Source organism: Fusarium odoratissimum (genome assembly GCF_000260195.1).
Source record: "Fusarium odoratissimum NRRL 54006 unplaced genomic scaffold supercont1.20, whole genome shotgun sequence".
NCBI lineage: Eukaryota > Fungi > Ascomycota > Sordariomycetes > Hypocreales > Nectriaceae > Fusarium > Fusarium odoratissimum.
This window is the reverse complement of record NW_022158705.1, coordinates 86,307-101,533: the sequence shown is the minus strand read 5'-3', so window position 1 is coordinate 101,533 and position 15,227 is coordinate 86,307. Positions and strand designations below refer to the sequence as shown.

Genomic DNA, 15,227 nt, shown 5'->3' with positions numbered 1-15,227 from the left:
CTCACTTGGACTTTTCATCCTTCCTGGTTGCCTACCTTATCTGATCCTGAGCAATACGTGTCACACTGCTGCCTCGTACAGAGGACTATCGACAACACAACACAACCGAGATTACGTGAACGACCATATTTCTACTCCCAACTTTTTCGAGCAACGACTGTCATACACCAAATTAAAGCCTCTTCGACAAACCTCTACCCATTTTAACCTGTCCGACATCGGCCTTGCCCCATCACCACCATGAAGGGCCGTCCCGTTGACCAGCTCGTTTATGAGTGCATGTTCCCTCGTCCCAAGAGCAACGACCCTCAGAACTTCCATGCTCTGCTCCAACGCAACTTGATTCCAGAGGTTCGTCAAGAAACGCACGCTTTCTACGGCCACCTCGACACCCAGGAAGCCAAGTACCCCGGCCTCGACTACACTCACCACACCCATCGCATTCGTCTCTCTCGCTGGCCATGGCACCGACGACTTTTCCGCGCCTTCGACAGCCTCAAACTTACCGGAGCCGAAATCGCAGGCTTGACCAAGTGGGAGGGAACAAAATGGGCCAAGGAGAAGTACGAGAAGGAGCAGGGATATGTTATTCATGACACCACCGCCGACGATTTCCCTGACTGGGCCGATATCGAACACCTGCCCCGCGCCAACCGAGATCAGTCCGTTGAGGTGGAAGGCGTTGCTATTGACGATTTGTACAACGAAATGATGGAGGTTGAGAGCGAGGACGAGCTGGATAGTGTGGGTGTCGAACTGAACGAGCGCCTCAGGGACGGTGTTGCGAGACGTGACGCCGGAGACACTTCAGCTGTTCTCGACGAGGAATGGGAGCAGTGGCTAAAGAACGCCATTGAATCTGGTGAAATCAACTACTTGAACGACCACATCTTTCACGACAGCGACACTGTCCCTGCAGCTCTCTTCCCTCCAGGCTTGCTCAGCACTGCCCGAGCTGGCCAATGGCATGAGATCCCCGAATCCCTTCACCGCATCCTCCGCCGCACACTACAGTCAGAGGACCCTAATCGTCCCCAACAGACGCAGACGCAGACGCCGATGCAGACACAGACACAACCACAGACATCAAGCCTGCGCTCTACATCCTCCCTGCGGCGCCACCTAATTGACAACCGGCAGTGGCGTGCGTCATGGACACGTCGCACCTTTTCAGATCTCCGTCTGCCTGTTGGCGATGCTAGTTCAGGACGCGCAGATAATTCTAATGCTTGAATATCAAGCTAAGAAGAAAAAATGAAACGAAATTAAAAGACAAAAATCAAGCAAAGAAAAGCAGCTGTTCTTTACGAATTATACCCTCTTGGCTTCGTCACTTTTTCGGTGAAGCCTTTTTATCCAACAAAGCGATCAGACACGCCCAGCCTCATCATCGGGGCACGAGCCCGTAGCCTCAAATGCAAGCATGACCAATGTTTCATCCCTGTCTCTGCTGAGGCATCCAAGGGTAGACGACGACCGACCGACCATACAAGACACACCACGCAAGACATCTATTACTTTTTTTTGGCATTTTCCTTTGTCTGCCTATCCACATCATGGATAATGGTGTCTGGCGATTGGGAAACAGTAAACGGGGGAAATATCTATATGAATTTTATGGGAATTGAACATTATGGATCTGGTTGATAGAATGTTTGTTGCTTGACATTCGATTCGATTGGCAAGGATAGAGGCGGCTTTCCCGATCTGGTTCTCTTCGCCTTGGTGCTTGTGCTGGTCACATTTGAATCATACGGGCTTGTTGATAGATAGCCAGCGACTTATACCTGTTTATAAAGGGTTTTCTATGTTAACTGCGTCCGCAATGTGAATGTTATAAATGTAATCTGTCAATATGAAGAAGGGTATAGTTACAAGCTTAAACTGTCTGAAAGCCCTACTTAACCTACAGAGGAAATGTTTTCTCAAACGAAGACGTTATTCTATACTCAACTCCTCTCAAATAAACTCTCGAGTGTAGTTACGTTAAAGCAGATGTTTGCAGAAGTTCTTCGCAACTGCTATCGTCTCACCAGAATAATCACTAAACATATTACAAGGTTAGCTGGATCCATTTTTCACTTCACCATCACCACCGGTCCATACCGAGCTTGAATTCGATGTCCTGAATTAAGGAAAAGAAAAAAGATCTCACTGAAAATAGGTGAGACGTGCAAAAGAAAGGGCCTGACCGGGGATTGAACCCGGGACCTCTCGCAAACTTTAGTCCTCTTTTGAGAACTGAGATGTCAATCCCGAAGCAAGAATCATACCGCTAGACCATCAGGCCGGACACTAGATCCTAGTCATTTCTTAGTGCTCGTGTTCCGAAATCTGATTTATAAATGCTTAACCAGCTGACGCAAAACACGAAGTTTGTTGAATGGCAACTCGGATCTTGGTTGATAGTCGATGAAATAATTCGATTATGAGGCAAGATTCATTGAATGATAGTAGTATGACTTGGCATTACACGCTCTATAATGGGCCTTCCCGTCGTTGCTGTGTAGCACCAACGCGTGCTACGAGATTCATGACATGCAGCAAGCCTGACTTACAGCTGTCATGCTGTGCCTCACATTCCGAATATGTATTATGCTATCAAAGAGGTGTTGGTCTACGATTTGTTAAACTCCGATCGAAAGGATACTCTGAGCCTGTTCGTTATGCATTCTGCTTACTCCGGCTTACACAGTATCAAATTTCACCAACTCGGCTCATCTATGATGTTAGAGAGACTCGACATATGTACTACATACTACAAAGATAGCTACTTTAACATAAAGCATGGTATTCATTACATTGCTACCAGAATCCAAAAACTCCTCGCTAATATTAACCCTTTACCCGCCAAGACAAATTATAAAAGACATCCCAATAGCTACACCTCTACCGTGTGCCCCGAAGATCTCCGAAGTCTGATGCGGATGCGATTCCTTTGTTTTGGTTTACTAGCTGGACGAGAGCTCTATCTCTCAGGCTCCAGATGTGACCACTCAGGAATCGCCTTGATCTGCTGCCACATGTACTTTTCGAGCTTGTTGGCCGACTTCGCATAGGGAGTGCTCTCATTATTGTACTTCCTGCAGTTGTCGAAAACAAGCTTGGCGTCCTTGATGAAATCTTCAGGCGTGAGGTACTGGTCGGCCTCAAGTTTGCTCTCCATCGTACTAAGATCCATAGGCTCCTTGATAACGTCGTAGTAATCGGCTACATCGTCGCGGTTAACAGGCACAAGGAATGGCCAGGCTGAGTTGTGGTTCTGTAGATCGTTGAGTAAGTGAAGAAGTTGATTGTAGTTGGGCCCATGGCGAGGTTGCCGGGCGAGTTCGTCCATATCAGGGGACCACCCTGATGCTCGAATGGCAGGAATATCGAGAGGGTTGATCTCGGTGATTCCGTTCTTCCACTCCTTCGGCGGAGCATGGATATTGTGTGATTTGGAGTAAGCGCGGATCTTGGCTTGGACGCATTCTTTCTGCTTAAGGAGCATGCGACCCATTTCGAGATATCGAATCCGCGGCAGCATCGAGCACTGCATAATTGTACCGCCTTCGTAGTCCTTGATGTAGCCCATCCAGACTTTCTTGTCGAGGGTGATTTCCTTGGTGAAACCTTGCTTTTTGAAGTAACCAATAGCGTAGTTGTCGGCATAGGTGAGGAAATGCATCACGTCGCTTGTCGCCTTGACATAATCCTTCAAGTGCGACATGAGATGGGCGCCGTATCCCTTGACTTGCTGGTCAGAACTAATGGCACAGAAAACAATCTCGGCGAAACGACGACCCTTGAATGGGCGATATGTGATTCCTCCAACAACTTCAAGGGGTTTCTTGACGATGGCAATCGATAAATGTGTTCGGTCGTAAACTAGTCGCGCAATATAATCCTTAGGCATTTTGGGAAGTTGTTTTTGAAAGATACACTTGAGTCCAGTTAAGATGATGAGTGATTCGCGCTCGTTGTCGTTGTTGACTACTCGGAATTCGATTTCGCCATTGCGCTCTTCGATGACGGCGGGCTGTAATAACCATGTGAGTACATGATATATGTATGAGGTTTGCTGACAAACTGACCTTTTCGGGGAAAGGAATCCTCTTGATCTCCGGCTTCTTCTCCGGAGGCTCAGCCGAGTCATTTTGCTTAATGCGCTTCGATGGGGTAGGAGACGATGGCTCCTCCTCGGCTTTGCGCTTGCCATCTAAGTGAGATATTGTGAGTAATTCCATCGTTGCCGCGGTCGCATATTTGATAAGACTCACTTTCTTCTGACATGATCGCAACAGGAAAACTGTAGGGTTCTCAACTTTGAAAGTTAATTAGGGAGCAAGTGAGTTATGATAGAATGGAGTATCATGACAGCGGAGTGAAGCGCGTCGAGAATGTCCGTGCGCTGCTTATGTCATTCAATGTGGGCCCCTCCAGCTTGAGGCAGGAGCTGACAGGGGCACACACGCACTAAACCCTATTTGTCTATGGACACGATGCGCCATCGTAAGCTCATGAAGCTTCCCCAGAGCATCTCCTAACAAAGCAGTTTGTCAAGTCAACACATTCACCTCAACTTTTCTACCGCGACACGTCAATTTCTCGCGAACACCCATTACTCGCCCTCTCAAACCACACTCCATTCTTCTTTCCAATTTAGCCTATGGATTCTTCGCTGCCTGAGGTCTGGCAAGCTGCTGCTGGCAGTCCCTTCTTCCCTACTGTGAGCAAAGGAAGCCAGTTCTGGGTCGCCTTTTTCTTGCTACTCCTCGGATTCTCTCTCACCGGCGTCTTTGCCCTGAGTAAGTGTCATGACTTTCATCTGTTTTTCTGCCTACTGACTGGTTCCAGACCGCACAATCGTCAACGTTCCTGTACTAGGCATTCCAGCCTCTATCGCCATAGCGTACGTTTTCCATCGACTGTCCATTATCTTCTCAATTACTTACTTTCGACAGTTTCGGAGTGGTCTATATGTTCTGTGCGGTCGGAGTCTACGTCTAAGATACCCAAAAGTCCTCATTTCGATCGGTTTTGTGTAAAATAGTTGGAGCAATCAAGAGAAGACGCTACTACAGGCGCCTATTGCTTTTCTGCCAGTTTTCGTACTTTTATCCACACATCATCCTCAATCTACCACAGTCACAATCTCGAAATGGCTCCAGACGCTCAGCCAATCTTCCGCGCAGTTGCGACTTCGACCAGGCCACTGTATCAACTTCTCAGATGCATCAACTTTGCACCAAGAGTTCATGTTCAAATTACAGAGGATGGTGTTCGTTTCGCTGCTGACCATGCACGGGTGATGCAAGGTCAGTTTGACAGCTATCCTTAGGATAGACCACAACTGACAATCATCAGGAGTTGCATTTCTCGATAAAGCTCTCTTCTCATCATACACAGCCAACTTGCCTGCTCAGGATGGCGACAATCCACCTGAGCTTCCTAATTTTCAACTTTCTTTATCTTCTGTTCTCGAAGTACTCCAAATATTTGGAGCCGTAGACGTGGCCACACGAGCTCAAAAAGCAGACCAGGATCCTTATCGCAGCAATCTTCGGAACTATCGGCCTGATGCTTTCAGTAACCAAACTCTTGGTATTTCTGGCACCTGTACTCTGCAGTATGGCCAGGAAGGTGATCCATTCAAGATCACAATCGAGGAGTCTGGCGTTAAGACAACAGCGTCATTGACAACCTATCTACCAGAAATACCTGATGATATTCCATTTGACCGCAACGATCTGTCTTTCAAAATCATTATGCAATCTCGAACACTACTCGATTCTCTTGCGGAGATTTCTCCAACAGCACCGACAAAGCTAACTATCACAACCACTAAAACCTCACCATTTCTATCTCTCGCTGGTGTCGGGGATCTTGGAAGCTCAGGAGTGGACTTCGCACGTGGAAGAGACCTTCTCGAAACCTTCAACATACAGGAACGCTGGTCGCAAGCTTACAAGTTTGACTTTATCAAGAATTCAACAGAAGCAATGCGGATTGCCACTAAGGTTAGTCTACGAGGGGATGGTCAGGGGGTGCTGAGTCTGCAATTCATGGTAGATATTGAAGGTGGCAAGCGAAGCTTCTTGGACTTTCGGTTCGTTCCATTCATCTCGCACGATGAGGACGATGATGAGGATGATGAGGCAGAGGAGGCTGGCGAAGCAGATTAGATATATTGACTGGAAAAGTTCTTCACAAAAGGACGTTAATGTGAAGAAATTGTCCCACCCAACCACTCATGTCTCACATACCTTTTTTGACTGCTAACTATTCTGTCTTGCTACTGGTCGATGGAGAAACCTTTTTGGAAATCCCTTGTCTCCCTTGATCCACCAACGGAATGCAGCATGAAGCAATCTGGAACATGCCCTACGTCGAAGCTATCGTGGCCGGAATGATGGATCCAGCCTCCTCTGGCATCATTACATCTATCGCAGAATATGCGCATGCGATGCTGTGCTGAAAAGGGGGCCTCATCCCACCTGTTTCCATTTGTTCAGCTTCTTCAACACATTTCATTCTTCTACACCATCATTATCCTCACCTCCATCATTATCTTTGACCCCATTACTATCTGTCAAACCTGCTGAGCAGAGCGACAGCCTTTCCTTCTTCACCATGAGTCAGTACAAAGAGATCAAAATTATCATGTCCTCTAAGCCATGCACCACAAACAGCACCACCACCACCACCAAGAACAACAGAAAGATTTCTTGTCATGACTGTCTCTTCGGCCCTCTGAGGTCATGGGCAAAGACGAAATTTGGAAAGAAGCCTACATATGTTGAGCTGCATGACGACTTTGAGCCTTTGCTTGATGAGAAGAGAGCACCTAGGCCTGCCTATGAAGTATCCAAGATGATGCGCATTGCTACACCACGAACGATTAAACGATACAACCATCTGCCTTGAGGGTAAACACACGAACAAAAATAACCGGTCATGATTCAGCCAATTCTTCGGTTTGGTCGTCCAGAAGCACATACGATACGGAGACACAAAACTATATATGAGAAACGAGAGGCACTTTTATGAATTACAAGATCTTACGGGAGTACTGCAGGTCGGTTTATTGCTATGAGTTATTGGGACTTTTGCTGTAAATGAATGATGGTTATGGAATACATAAAAAGGAGTTCGACGAATTTGCATGGCTTTGGTCTATATTTAGGTTCATTTGAATACATGAATATAATTTCTACAACATTGCTCCCGATGTTATAACTCAACCCATAGGCCAGTCCATGAGAATAGATTGGGGTCCAGCACCGTCGGATCTTAGCCTGTAGCCTCTTGTGATGACAATCTTGACAACTGCATGGAAACCCCGGCAAGAAGTTGGGTCCAGTTCTGTTTCATGTGGTCGAAGCCCACTCGTACCAATGTCTGATATGCTCGGAATAGCACGAGTATGAGAGAATTACTTCACTGTGTTCCTATCGGCTGATGACCGACTCCTGGAGAGCTTGTACCAGCCGTGAGGAATAGCATCCTGGAACATGCCTTGACCATGAGGTTGAGAGGACGGAAACGAATTTACCGAAGCATGGATCATATTTAAATTAAACTCAGCTGAGTTCCGTTGAAGAATATAAACGGATACTGTCCCAGGGATTGACCTTGGTGTTGTTGGGGGCTATGGTCCTCTAATGCCTCCAAAGCTGGGCAACTCCGAAAATTGTTAACAAAATACCAGGAGCATAAATATATTGCATGTGCATCAAGGATCCAAATATAGAGTATTCTTGTTTCATTGAGCTTCTATTGGCCCCCATGAAATGTTCTGCATTATTGAGGCTCAGGAAGTGATTTTTAACTGCCGTGTCCGAGAAAGGCAGGTGCGCCAGGAACGAACAAGGTTATTATCCATCCATCACGGGCAGGATCGATTCCTTCCGTGGAAGAAGAACCCGCCAAATACAACATCACTTCAACTGCGCCACGCTTCGACTACCGATCAATTGTTCTGTCATTGTGACCTCAAGCTCTTGTCAATTAATCTTCACCGCTGTCTTGATGCAGTCAAATCATTCTGATACGATGCCATGACTCTCCTAATGCAAGAAGCCGTCGGTGGTTCACCGCTCGGAATTGGAATGAAGACACAATAAACTGTCGGATCTAACGATAGGTACCCATCGCTAATCGTTCACCCGTCAATGCACGCGGGAAACTTTTCCTTTCCCGTTCTCCACCTGAAGATCAGCATCAGGGCCCGGTAGATCAGCCGTCCATTGCCAAGACAGTCATTCGACACGATACAAGCTCCTAGGGCATTTCGAGTTACCGCCGACATCAGGGCTCTCTCTTCAGGTTAGCACTGCAGGCTACCGAGTTCTAAGGGTTACAATGCATACGCAGGCTGACAGGAGGATCGTTTCTACTACTGCATCATCCCGCTCCGCCTGATACCCACTGCTGTGATGTTACAGGACGTCGTGGGCTCTCGACTTGTCTCCGACGTCAAGACGCTTTATCCAGACGGGTAGCGACTTTGATGTGTTGTACGGGCCCTTTACTCGGGTCCGGTTATTCGATATCCGGAACTCGAATGAACCACTGATGATTAGTGAGTGGTTAGGAGTTGTTGCACAAGCTGGATACGATGACCGGGTCTCGACATTCGAAGCAAGACATCTTGTTTCCTGCTTCTCGCAGGCCTGAACGAACAACCCTGAATAGCATCAGCCACGATCAACCAACGGCCAATTAGCACGGCAGTAGACCATATACAGATTGCCTGTATTGGTAGGACTTTGCTTGCATGCATCTGGGGGCCATTGTTGCTCCACAACACCATGATTGAGGATAGGCTTACAGACAGAGGAAGGATCACACGAGTTCACCAAGAGCCCATTCTCTGAGTGCATCGCACCGTATGCGTCCTGAGGTATATATCTACTGATAAATCCTGCGACATCTGGGCAGTTGAATTGTTTGCAGGCCAAAATCGCATCTGGTTTCCGCATTCGGGTCCGTTGAACTTTAGACCCATCTAAAACAGCCTCGAATCCGGCGACACAGAATGAGATCGCATCCACTCATCTAGAGCATATACTTACCAGCTTTTGCTCGACAAACTCCCTTTTCAACGCACTTCTTTCATTATTCTTCTTTCTTTGCTTCAGAACTATGTGAAACCGTTTTTTGAATTCTCTTCGTTCCCTCATCTGCCTTTGTCGGGCAAGCCAAGATGCCTGGCTTGATACGGCGACTTATAACTCCTCAACGGTCACAACCCAATATCAGAGATCGGGATCGTGGTCGCGATCGCCATGAAGATCTCACTGATTCATGCGAGGACTTGAGTTCTTGTTGCGCCAAGTCTTCACAAAGAAAGACCAACAAGGCCAAGTCACGTCTACCAGTTCCGAAGAAAGGTGCAACGCCTGTTACTATTCAAAGGATACCTGACGTACACCGTGTTGCGAACGCAGTTCCCCCTCTACCGGCTCCACGTTCACGAGCACCATCTATCAGCTCTTCACGCTGTGAGGGGCGAAATGCTGCCCTTGAGGCTCTCACAGGCAATGATCCCACCAACAGATGGCCTGCACCTGTTCTTTGTCCAAGTGAGCACGGACAAGCCCACCCACATTCCTACCATCACTCCCATTCCTCCCAATCATCTCGGTACCTACGCCCCCCTCGGTCTAGGAATGGTCCTCTCGGTCCTGTCCATGTAAACGACAATAGCACACACCTAGAAAGAACCTCGCCAGAGGCGTCGATTCTTTCTTTGTCGGACCATGGCGCTGATGGTTACGAGGCCGGGCCAACCACCTGGCAACCTGCCCAACCCATGTACGACGGTCAAAGCCTTGGCTCGTCATCAGACAGCGTTGACCGTCTATTTCGTGAGACTGATGAGGCGTTCAAAGCTCTTGGATCTGCACTTAGAGAAACCCAACGTGCATCACAGTTATCTGTTTTACCTTCACCACCCTCACCACCAGGAATTCCAACCTTTCACAAACATTCCAAATCCATGCCGCTGCCCACGGGCTTTCAAAAACATTCGAGATGGAGAAGGGAAAATTCGCCTTCAACTTCATCTCAACGATCATCACCAGACAGAAGGACTTCAGTGGTGAAGAAACCTCAGAGAAAGAAGCATAGCCTTGTAGGGACTTCATTTTCGAAAGCGGCGATCCGCACGCCAAGATGGACTTTGTCGGAAAACGTGACAGACATTCTCACAGGCCAGCGTTTCAGGCGCATCGAAGCTGATGAGATGCTAACACCGGATCGCATTGAAGCACTGCGCAAGAAACGAGAGGCTGCACAACAATTGGACGACGAGCGCGCTACCACTAGAGAACGATATTCTATCGACTCCGTTCGCAGTGCAGCATCAGATAACTCCGAGACAGACATTGAACCATTCCATCTTGACGAATTAGCATCTCGAATTAGAGCGAGACAGGCTGTGGAGAATTCGGCGGTTTCGGTCGTAGTAACGCCCCCTGCCACAGACCTGGCTCCTGATCTGGATCTTGTTTCCCGAGACGTTTCGAAACGGGCCTCAGGGGAGGAGGATGATGAGTCAGTTGGGAGTAACAAAGATAAAAGTGACGCATCGCCAGAGACCTCACCCCAGGTGCCAGTCAAGAATCCTGCACGTTTCGGTGCGGAGGCTTCCCAAAAGCTATCATCGATCCCCGAAGTCTTGGTAGCGGCGACAGCGAAAGACGAGGCAAGCATTGAGCCTCCAGCCAGCCCACCGGCCGCTGAAACCACCAATATGAAGATGGAAGAGAACGATGAGTTCTTCTACCTAAAGAGTACACCATATACTCTCACAAAACCATCTTTCCGCCATGGACCTATCACCCTAGCCAAAGCCGAGGTTGGCAAAGGAGTCAAGACCATGGACGACACATTAGACTGGACAGCGTTCCAGATGGCAATCTTGGGAGGAGCCGGGGATTTCCTCCAAGACATGTCGAGCGAGGAGGACACAAAGCAGGTGGAGGAAATCACGTCGTGGTTCGATACGTTTGGCTTTGAGACATACGGGGTGCTGATACCCGAAGACGTGCCAGAGCCAGAACCAGAACCCGTGGCTGTTTCTGTGTCAGAGCATACGCCGTCAATGAGGTCTTCGGCTCACAGCACTCTCTCGTCGACGCCTTCAACCATCGACACGGACATTGACCTGCCGATCCCGGTGGGTGCAGAGTTCCCCTCCGGGTTCTGGAACGCCCCGGCGCCCGGCCAGACTCTCGACAAAGCTAAGTTCTATAACAGCACAGGGCTAAAACGATGGGTTGGCGAAGGACGACCCAAACGCCCTTCGTCACACAGCTCGGAAGACAGCCTACCACCGAGCCCGATGATGCCTCTCGTGGTTCATATGGGCGCTGGCGAAGCCGATATTCCGGATACAGTACCGATGGGTTATAACCTAGATCACGACCTGCCCGACTTTCTGAAGTGGGAGGCGGAAAATGTGTATGCGTCTGGGTTCAGTATATCACCGTGAAGGTGATTTTTGTTCGTTCTTTTGTTATTCGCGGTTCATTGGCTGGGATACTGATATATCCATCCCATGCATGAGATCTCATTTTGACACGTTTACCATATACCAAAGCATTGAAGGCGCTGAAGGCATTTATAATAGATGATCGACATATCGATACGAAGTATCACGTTATATAGATGACATAAAAGAATTGATGTTTGATGTTTGAGATTTTCTCATGAAATCAAGATTGCATTGCTTGGTTACAGTGAGAGACTGCGGAGTAGGGAGTACGGTGGTAGGTGAATGTGGCTATAGCCAATCAATCTCGCTGATTCACAAACAACTCCGCATTATGTTTACCTATCTCTGGTCTCATGCGGGCCTTGCAACGGCATCTCATACTCAAGACCCAAGACAAAGAAGAAACAGCAACAAAAGACGTTACCTGTTCTTTTTCTATTTCTCCCGCTGGCTTTTATTTCTATCACCAAAATAAGAATCCATACAAAGACCTCTCCCTTTATTTTCACATCACACTCATAAAGTCATCATAACAACAAAAGCCCTTTGTTTTCATCGCTTCTCTAAGCCAAAAACAACTCCACCACCGCCTACCACAAAGAAATCACAATGCTCAGACGACCTGCAACAACTCTACACATCACTTCAGAGGACGTCGCTTCTTACGAGGACCGTCGTGCGCGTGAAGCCCTCGTCGCAGCACAACAAGCGCGAAGAGCCGCTGCTGTGGCGGCTGCTCAGCAGAGTCAGGCTGATATGGAGGGCGTCCATCAGGCGTTGCAGGAGAGGGAGAGGGATGATGATGTTCGAAGGGTGAGGGAGGAGAGAATCGGTGTTTCGAGGAGGAGATGAGTGGAGGGAGTGGTTACGAGTTATGCCTATGATGGGTTTGGGATTGATAACGCGGCTCATGGCTCTTAGCCGTTTTGCATGATGAAATATATTTTATACGTATAAAGCAGCTCTGCGTGAGCGCTATGTCGCCTATTAAGCAAAGCCTGCTTTTCCAAGAACATCGATATGTTCTCCTAACCCAACGTGAATTATTATATACAGAAAGCTCGAAGCTATCTGACCAAAACCGATACTCCTCCCAATGGCGTTTATTTATCCTCTCCATGCAAGATATGCGAAAAATGATACTGTCATCCAAGCAACACGCCATGTTGTCGTCCATAATTCCCGACCGATTACTCCAAGGGCTTTCTTACCACCAATACGTTGATCCTGAACGCTTGTGCTGAAGAGATTATCGTCGAGATGGATTCGTGGTCCGCCTGCAGACCCCCAGCCCCAGCGCTTATCGCTACGACCTCCACGGCGAGCTTGCCACCGACTTGATGTTTGGACAGGAGATGTACTCCTCCCGTTCCGTGGAGCTGCAGCTGATAGACGTGAGGGTAGGTGATGTGCTGAAGTACCTGAAGATGTGGTGTTGCGATATGACGATGCCTCAGGGGGGTCCATCTTGTCCTTATACATAGGCAGGACAGCCGAAGGCGATGACTTCTCGGGCTCGAGAGCGAAAGGGGCGAGTGAGAGCGCCGGCACAAGCGCAGCGCGAACGACGAGAAGAACAAGCGTTGCGACGATGAAGACGATGTACTCCATATATGTATGGATCTGGTTCGGCAAAAGACACAGATGGGTCTGGATCGTTTGCTCTGGTGCTCCAGGTAGTGGCTTGCCCTGTGCATCAACAGGGTTATACATGCTCGCCATGAGGAATCCCGGCGTAGGAACACCCATGGCCATGCTCATACTCTTGACGGTAATTTCCCGTACGTTCTCTTTCGCGTCTGAGTGCACAACCTCGCAGTAGTCGTGGTCGTCGCCTGAAAAGACATGCTTGATATTGCCCACCTTCTTCACCAGTTTGACTGAGTCATCTTCGTTGAGCACGTTCTGGTACTGATATCCACCAACGACGCTGAGAGCATTTCGGTGATCAGGGAATACAGGCTCCTTCTGACCCTTGGGGGGTTTGGCAGGTGGCCAATGTTCTCGCTGAGGTCCGCAAGGTGTTCCAGGGGCTCGATATAACGGGACGTGAGTAAGAAGAATCGTAGGAAAGTCAGGGCCGTCGGCCTTTTCTGCTTCAGGGTTATTCCCCCATGTTGGTTTCGACCTATCCAGCTCTTCAACGTGGTGAGGATATCGTAAACCTCCTTGGAGATCGTAGTAATGGCGCAACTCCTCCTCAGCCGCCTTTCTCTTCAGTGTCTTGACACCATCCAAAAACTCATTCACGGGTCCATAGATAGGCTGTAAATCATGCTGGTTCTTCCACTCTGAAGTATCCGCGCTCAAAGAGACTGAGTCAACAGAGACAATCGTATGGTTTCCAACAACATCAACACGATTCACATCTCCAAAGAATGCACTGAATCGATCCCGCACTGAAACCTGGACCTGCGCACCAAAACCCAAGTCATGGTTTCCAGGTAAACTCGTCACCAGCTTCCGCCCACGCTGCCAAGCTCCAGGCGCTTCTCCGCCGTCATTGAAGTGCTCAAAGAAGATATCTCCAAATCTCTCATACTCGTGTAGCCAGAAATCCTCGCCGTACTTGTCGTGCCACGTCTGAACCAACTTCTTCTCCTCCTTTGACCGGCCACGTCCCCACTTCGGATCAACGAACTTGCCCTCACGGGTCTTCCACTCGCGGCCGCCGTCGAAAAGATCGCCGAGGAAGAATAGACTATCAGGGTGTAATCGGCGCTGCATGGCTCGGTAACCGCGTCGTAGGTAGTTGTCGGTAATGAGAACTGTGAGAGGGTTGATAGGCCAGGGACGACCTGGGTAGGAATGAGGATCGATTATTTGGGGATCGGCAACGAAGACAAGGTGGTGAGGTTTCGCATCTTTCGGCTGCACATCGTCAGTCATGTCTCTTCCAGGTCGCATACTGCACTGAGAGAAGCCAAACATACCCATTTCTCCCAATGATCCCAATCGCAGCTCGCAACCTTGCTATTAAACACCCATCTCTCGCCATACAACAACACTACCATCCAGAACAATACCACCAAATGTGGAAAGCTCAACAACCGTCTCGAGGTAAGATTCCGCCGTAATCTTCGCGCAATTCGTTCGCCCGTCGATGCAGCTAGACGTTTTCCCGGTCCAAGAGCCCACAGCCTCAGCTGACGCGCCGTCTGCTGTGCGTTGACTGATAGTACATGGCCTATTGACTGGATGTTCCTTGGGACCTTGGAGTTGGTGTGATACTGGTATTGGCGCGACATGATGGCGCCATGCCCTTGCTCCCACGATCTAAAGCCTCGTTGTTAGGCTTCCCACGCAAAAATCGTCGTCGTATCGTGGTTCGTTCACAATGTGGTATTTGTCGTTGAAGTAGCTTTTATTGATCGACGCTTCAGGGAACAAGGAGGCCCCTTGATGCCAATGACAATGTTTCAGTCAAACAATTTATCGTCTCGTTTTCGTGCTCTTTCCAATCATGGGGCCGTGTCGCAGCAATTCGCCGTATTTTCGTGTCCAACGGCGTACGAATTGTGAAAGGAGTGAATAGTTCAAGAGTCAAGATCGCGTGTTGTTAACTTGGTCTCCTCATAAGGACAAATACGTAGCTTGACCTTCCTCATGCGTGCCTCCACATGATTCGCCAACTTTCTTTCTTCCGGCCTGCATGAGGAAATTCCGGGGCCTGGTTGGGGCTTGTTTAGCGTTCAGATCCCCGCTATTCAGGGGTTTTAGCGGCTGATGAACTGCAGTGTCC

General features: G+C 48.7%; 8 protein-coding genes and 1 non-coding gene across 11 annotated transcripts; 6 read left to right on the top strand and 3 right to left on the bottom strand.

Annotated features, from left to right (window-relative positions):
- Window positions 1–240: 240 nt before the first annotated feature.
- On the top strand, window positions 241–1,233 carry FOIG_10918 (uncharacterized protein; the record flags this gene model as incomplete). The annotated part of the gene is made up of 1 exon (XM_031211435.1): window positions 241–1,233. The coding sequence occupies one exon, from the start codon at window positions 241–243 to the stop codon at window positions 1,231–1,233; it is 993 nt and encodes a 330-aa protein (XP_031058619.1).
- A 950-nt stretch (window positions 1,234–2,183) lies between these two features.
- FOIG_10917 lies at window positions 2,184–2,290 on the bottom strand. The gene has a single exon. It is a non-coding gene; the product is annotated as a tRNA-Pro (tRNA).
- A 479-nt stretch (window positions 2,291–2,769) lies between these two features.
- On the bottom strand, window positions 2,770–4,229 carry FOIG_10916 (histone acetyltransferase; the record flags this gene model as incomplete). Its single annotated transcript, XM_031211434.1, has 2 exons — window positions 2,770–4,021; window positions 4,077–4,229. The coding sequence occupies 2 exons, from the start codon at window positions 4,227–4,229 to the stop codon at window positions 2,969–2,971; spliced, it is 1,206 nt and encodes a 401-aa protein (XP_031058618.1). The 3' UTR covers window positions 2,770–2,968.
- A 422-nt stretch (window positions 4,230–4,651) lies between these two features.
- FOIG_10915 (cell cycle checkpoint protein) lies at window positions 4,652–4,992 on the top strand (the record flags this gene model as incomplete). The annotated part of the gene is made up of 3 exons (XM_031211433.1): window positions 4,652–4,790; window positions 4,840–4,894; window positions 4,947–4,992. The coding sequence occupies 3 exons, from the start codon at window positions 4,652–4,654 to the stop codon at window positions 4,990–4,992; spliced, it is 240 nt and encodes a 79-aa protein (XP_031058617.1).
- Window positions 4,993–5,143: 151 nt separating this feature from the next.
- Window positions 5,144–6,167, top strand: FOIG_10914 (cell cycle checkpoint protein; the record flags this gene model as incomplete). The annotated part of the gene is made up of 2 exons (XM_031211432.1): window positions 5,144–5,300; window positions 5,350–6,167. 2 exons carry the CDS (start codon window positions 5,144–5,146, stop codon window positions 6,165–6,167), a joined length of 975 nt encoding a protein of 324 aa, XP_031058616.1.
- Window positions 6,168–6,430: 263 nt separating this feature from the next.
- FOIG_10913 (uncharacterized protein) lies at window positions 6,431–7,265 on the top strand. The gene has a single exon (XM_031211431.1). The coding sequence runs from the start codon at window positions 6,616–6,618 to the stop codon at window positions 6,907–6,909; it is 294 nt and encodes a 97-aa protein (XP_031058615.1). The 5' UTR covers window positions 6,431–6,615; the 3' UTR covers window positions 6,910–7,265.
- Window positions 7,266–7,902: 637 nt separating this feature from the next.
- Window positions 7,903–11,715, top strand: FOIG_10912 (uncharacterized protein). Of its 2 annotated transcripts, XM_031211430.1 has the most exons (2): window positions 7,903–11,167; window positions 11,248–11,706. In XM_031211430.1, exons 1-2 carry the CDS (start codon window positions 9,191–9,193, stop codon window positions 11,401–11,403), a joined length of 2,133 nt encoding a protein of 710 aa, XP_031058614.1. In that variant the 5' UTR covers window positions 7,903–9,190; the 3' UTR covers window positions 11,404–11,706. The 2 variants fall into 2 exon arrangements, with proteins under 2 accessions (XP_031058614.1, XP_031058613.1); XM_031211429.1 differs by having other exon boundaries at window positions 7,903–11,715.
- Window positions 11,716–11,833: 118 nt separating this feature from the next.
- Window positions 11,834–12,515, top strand: FOIG_10911 (uncharacterized protein). Its single transcript, XM_031211428.1, has one exon. The coding sequence runs from the start codon at window positions 12,095–12,097 to the stop codon at window positions 12,335–12,337; it is 243 nt and encodes an 80-aa protein (XP_031058612.1). The 5' UTR covers window positions 11,834–12,094; the 3' UTR covers window positions 12,338–12,515.
- FOIG_10910 (uncharacterized protein) lies at window positions 11,857–15,047 on the bottom strand. 2 transcript variants are annotated; one of them, XM_031211426.1, is made up of 2 exons: window positions 14,419–15,047; window positions 11,857–14,356 (listed from the first exon to the last, which is right to left on the bottom strand). In XM_031211426.1, exons 1-2 carry the CDS (start codon window positions 14,731–14,733, stop codon window positions 12,593–12,595), a joined length of 2,079 nt encoding a protein of 692 aa, XP_031058610.1. In that variant the 5' UTR covers window positions 14,734–15,047; the 3' UTR covers window positions 11,857–12,592. The 2 variants fall into 2 exon arrangements, with proteins under 2 accessions (XP_031058610.1, XP_031058611.1); XM_031211427.1 differs by having other exon boundaries at window positions 12,388–14,349; window positions 14,419–15,004.
- Between the last annotated feature and the right edge of the window lie 180 nt (window positions 15,048–15,227).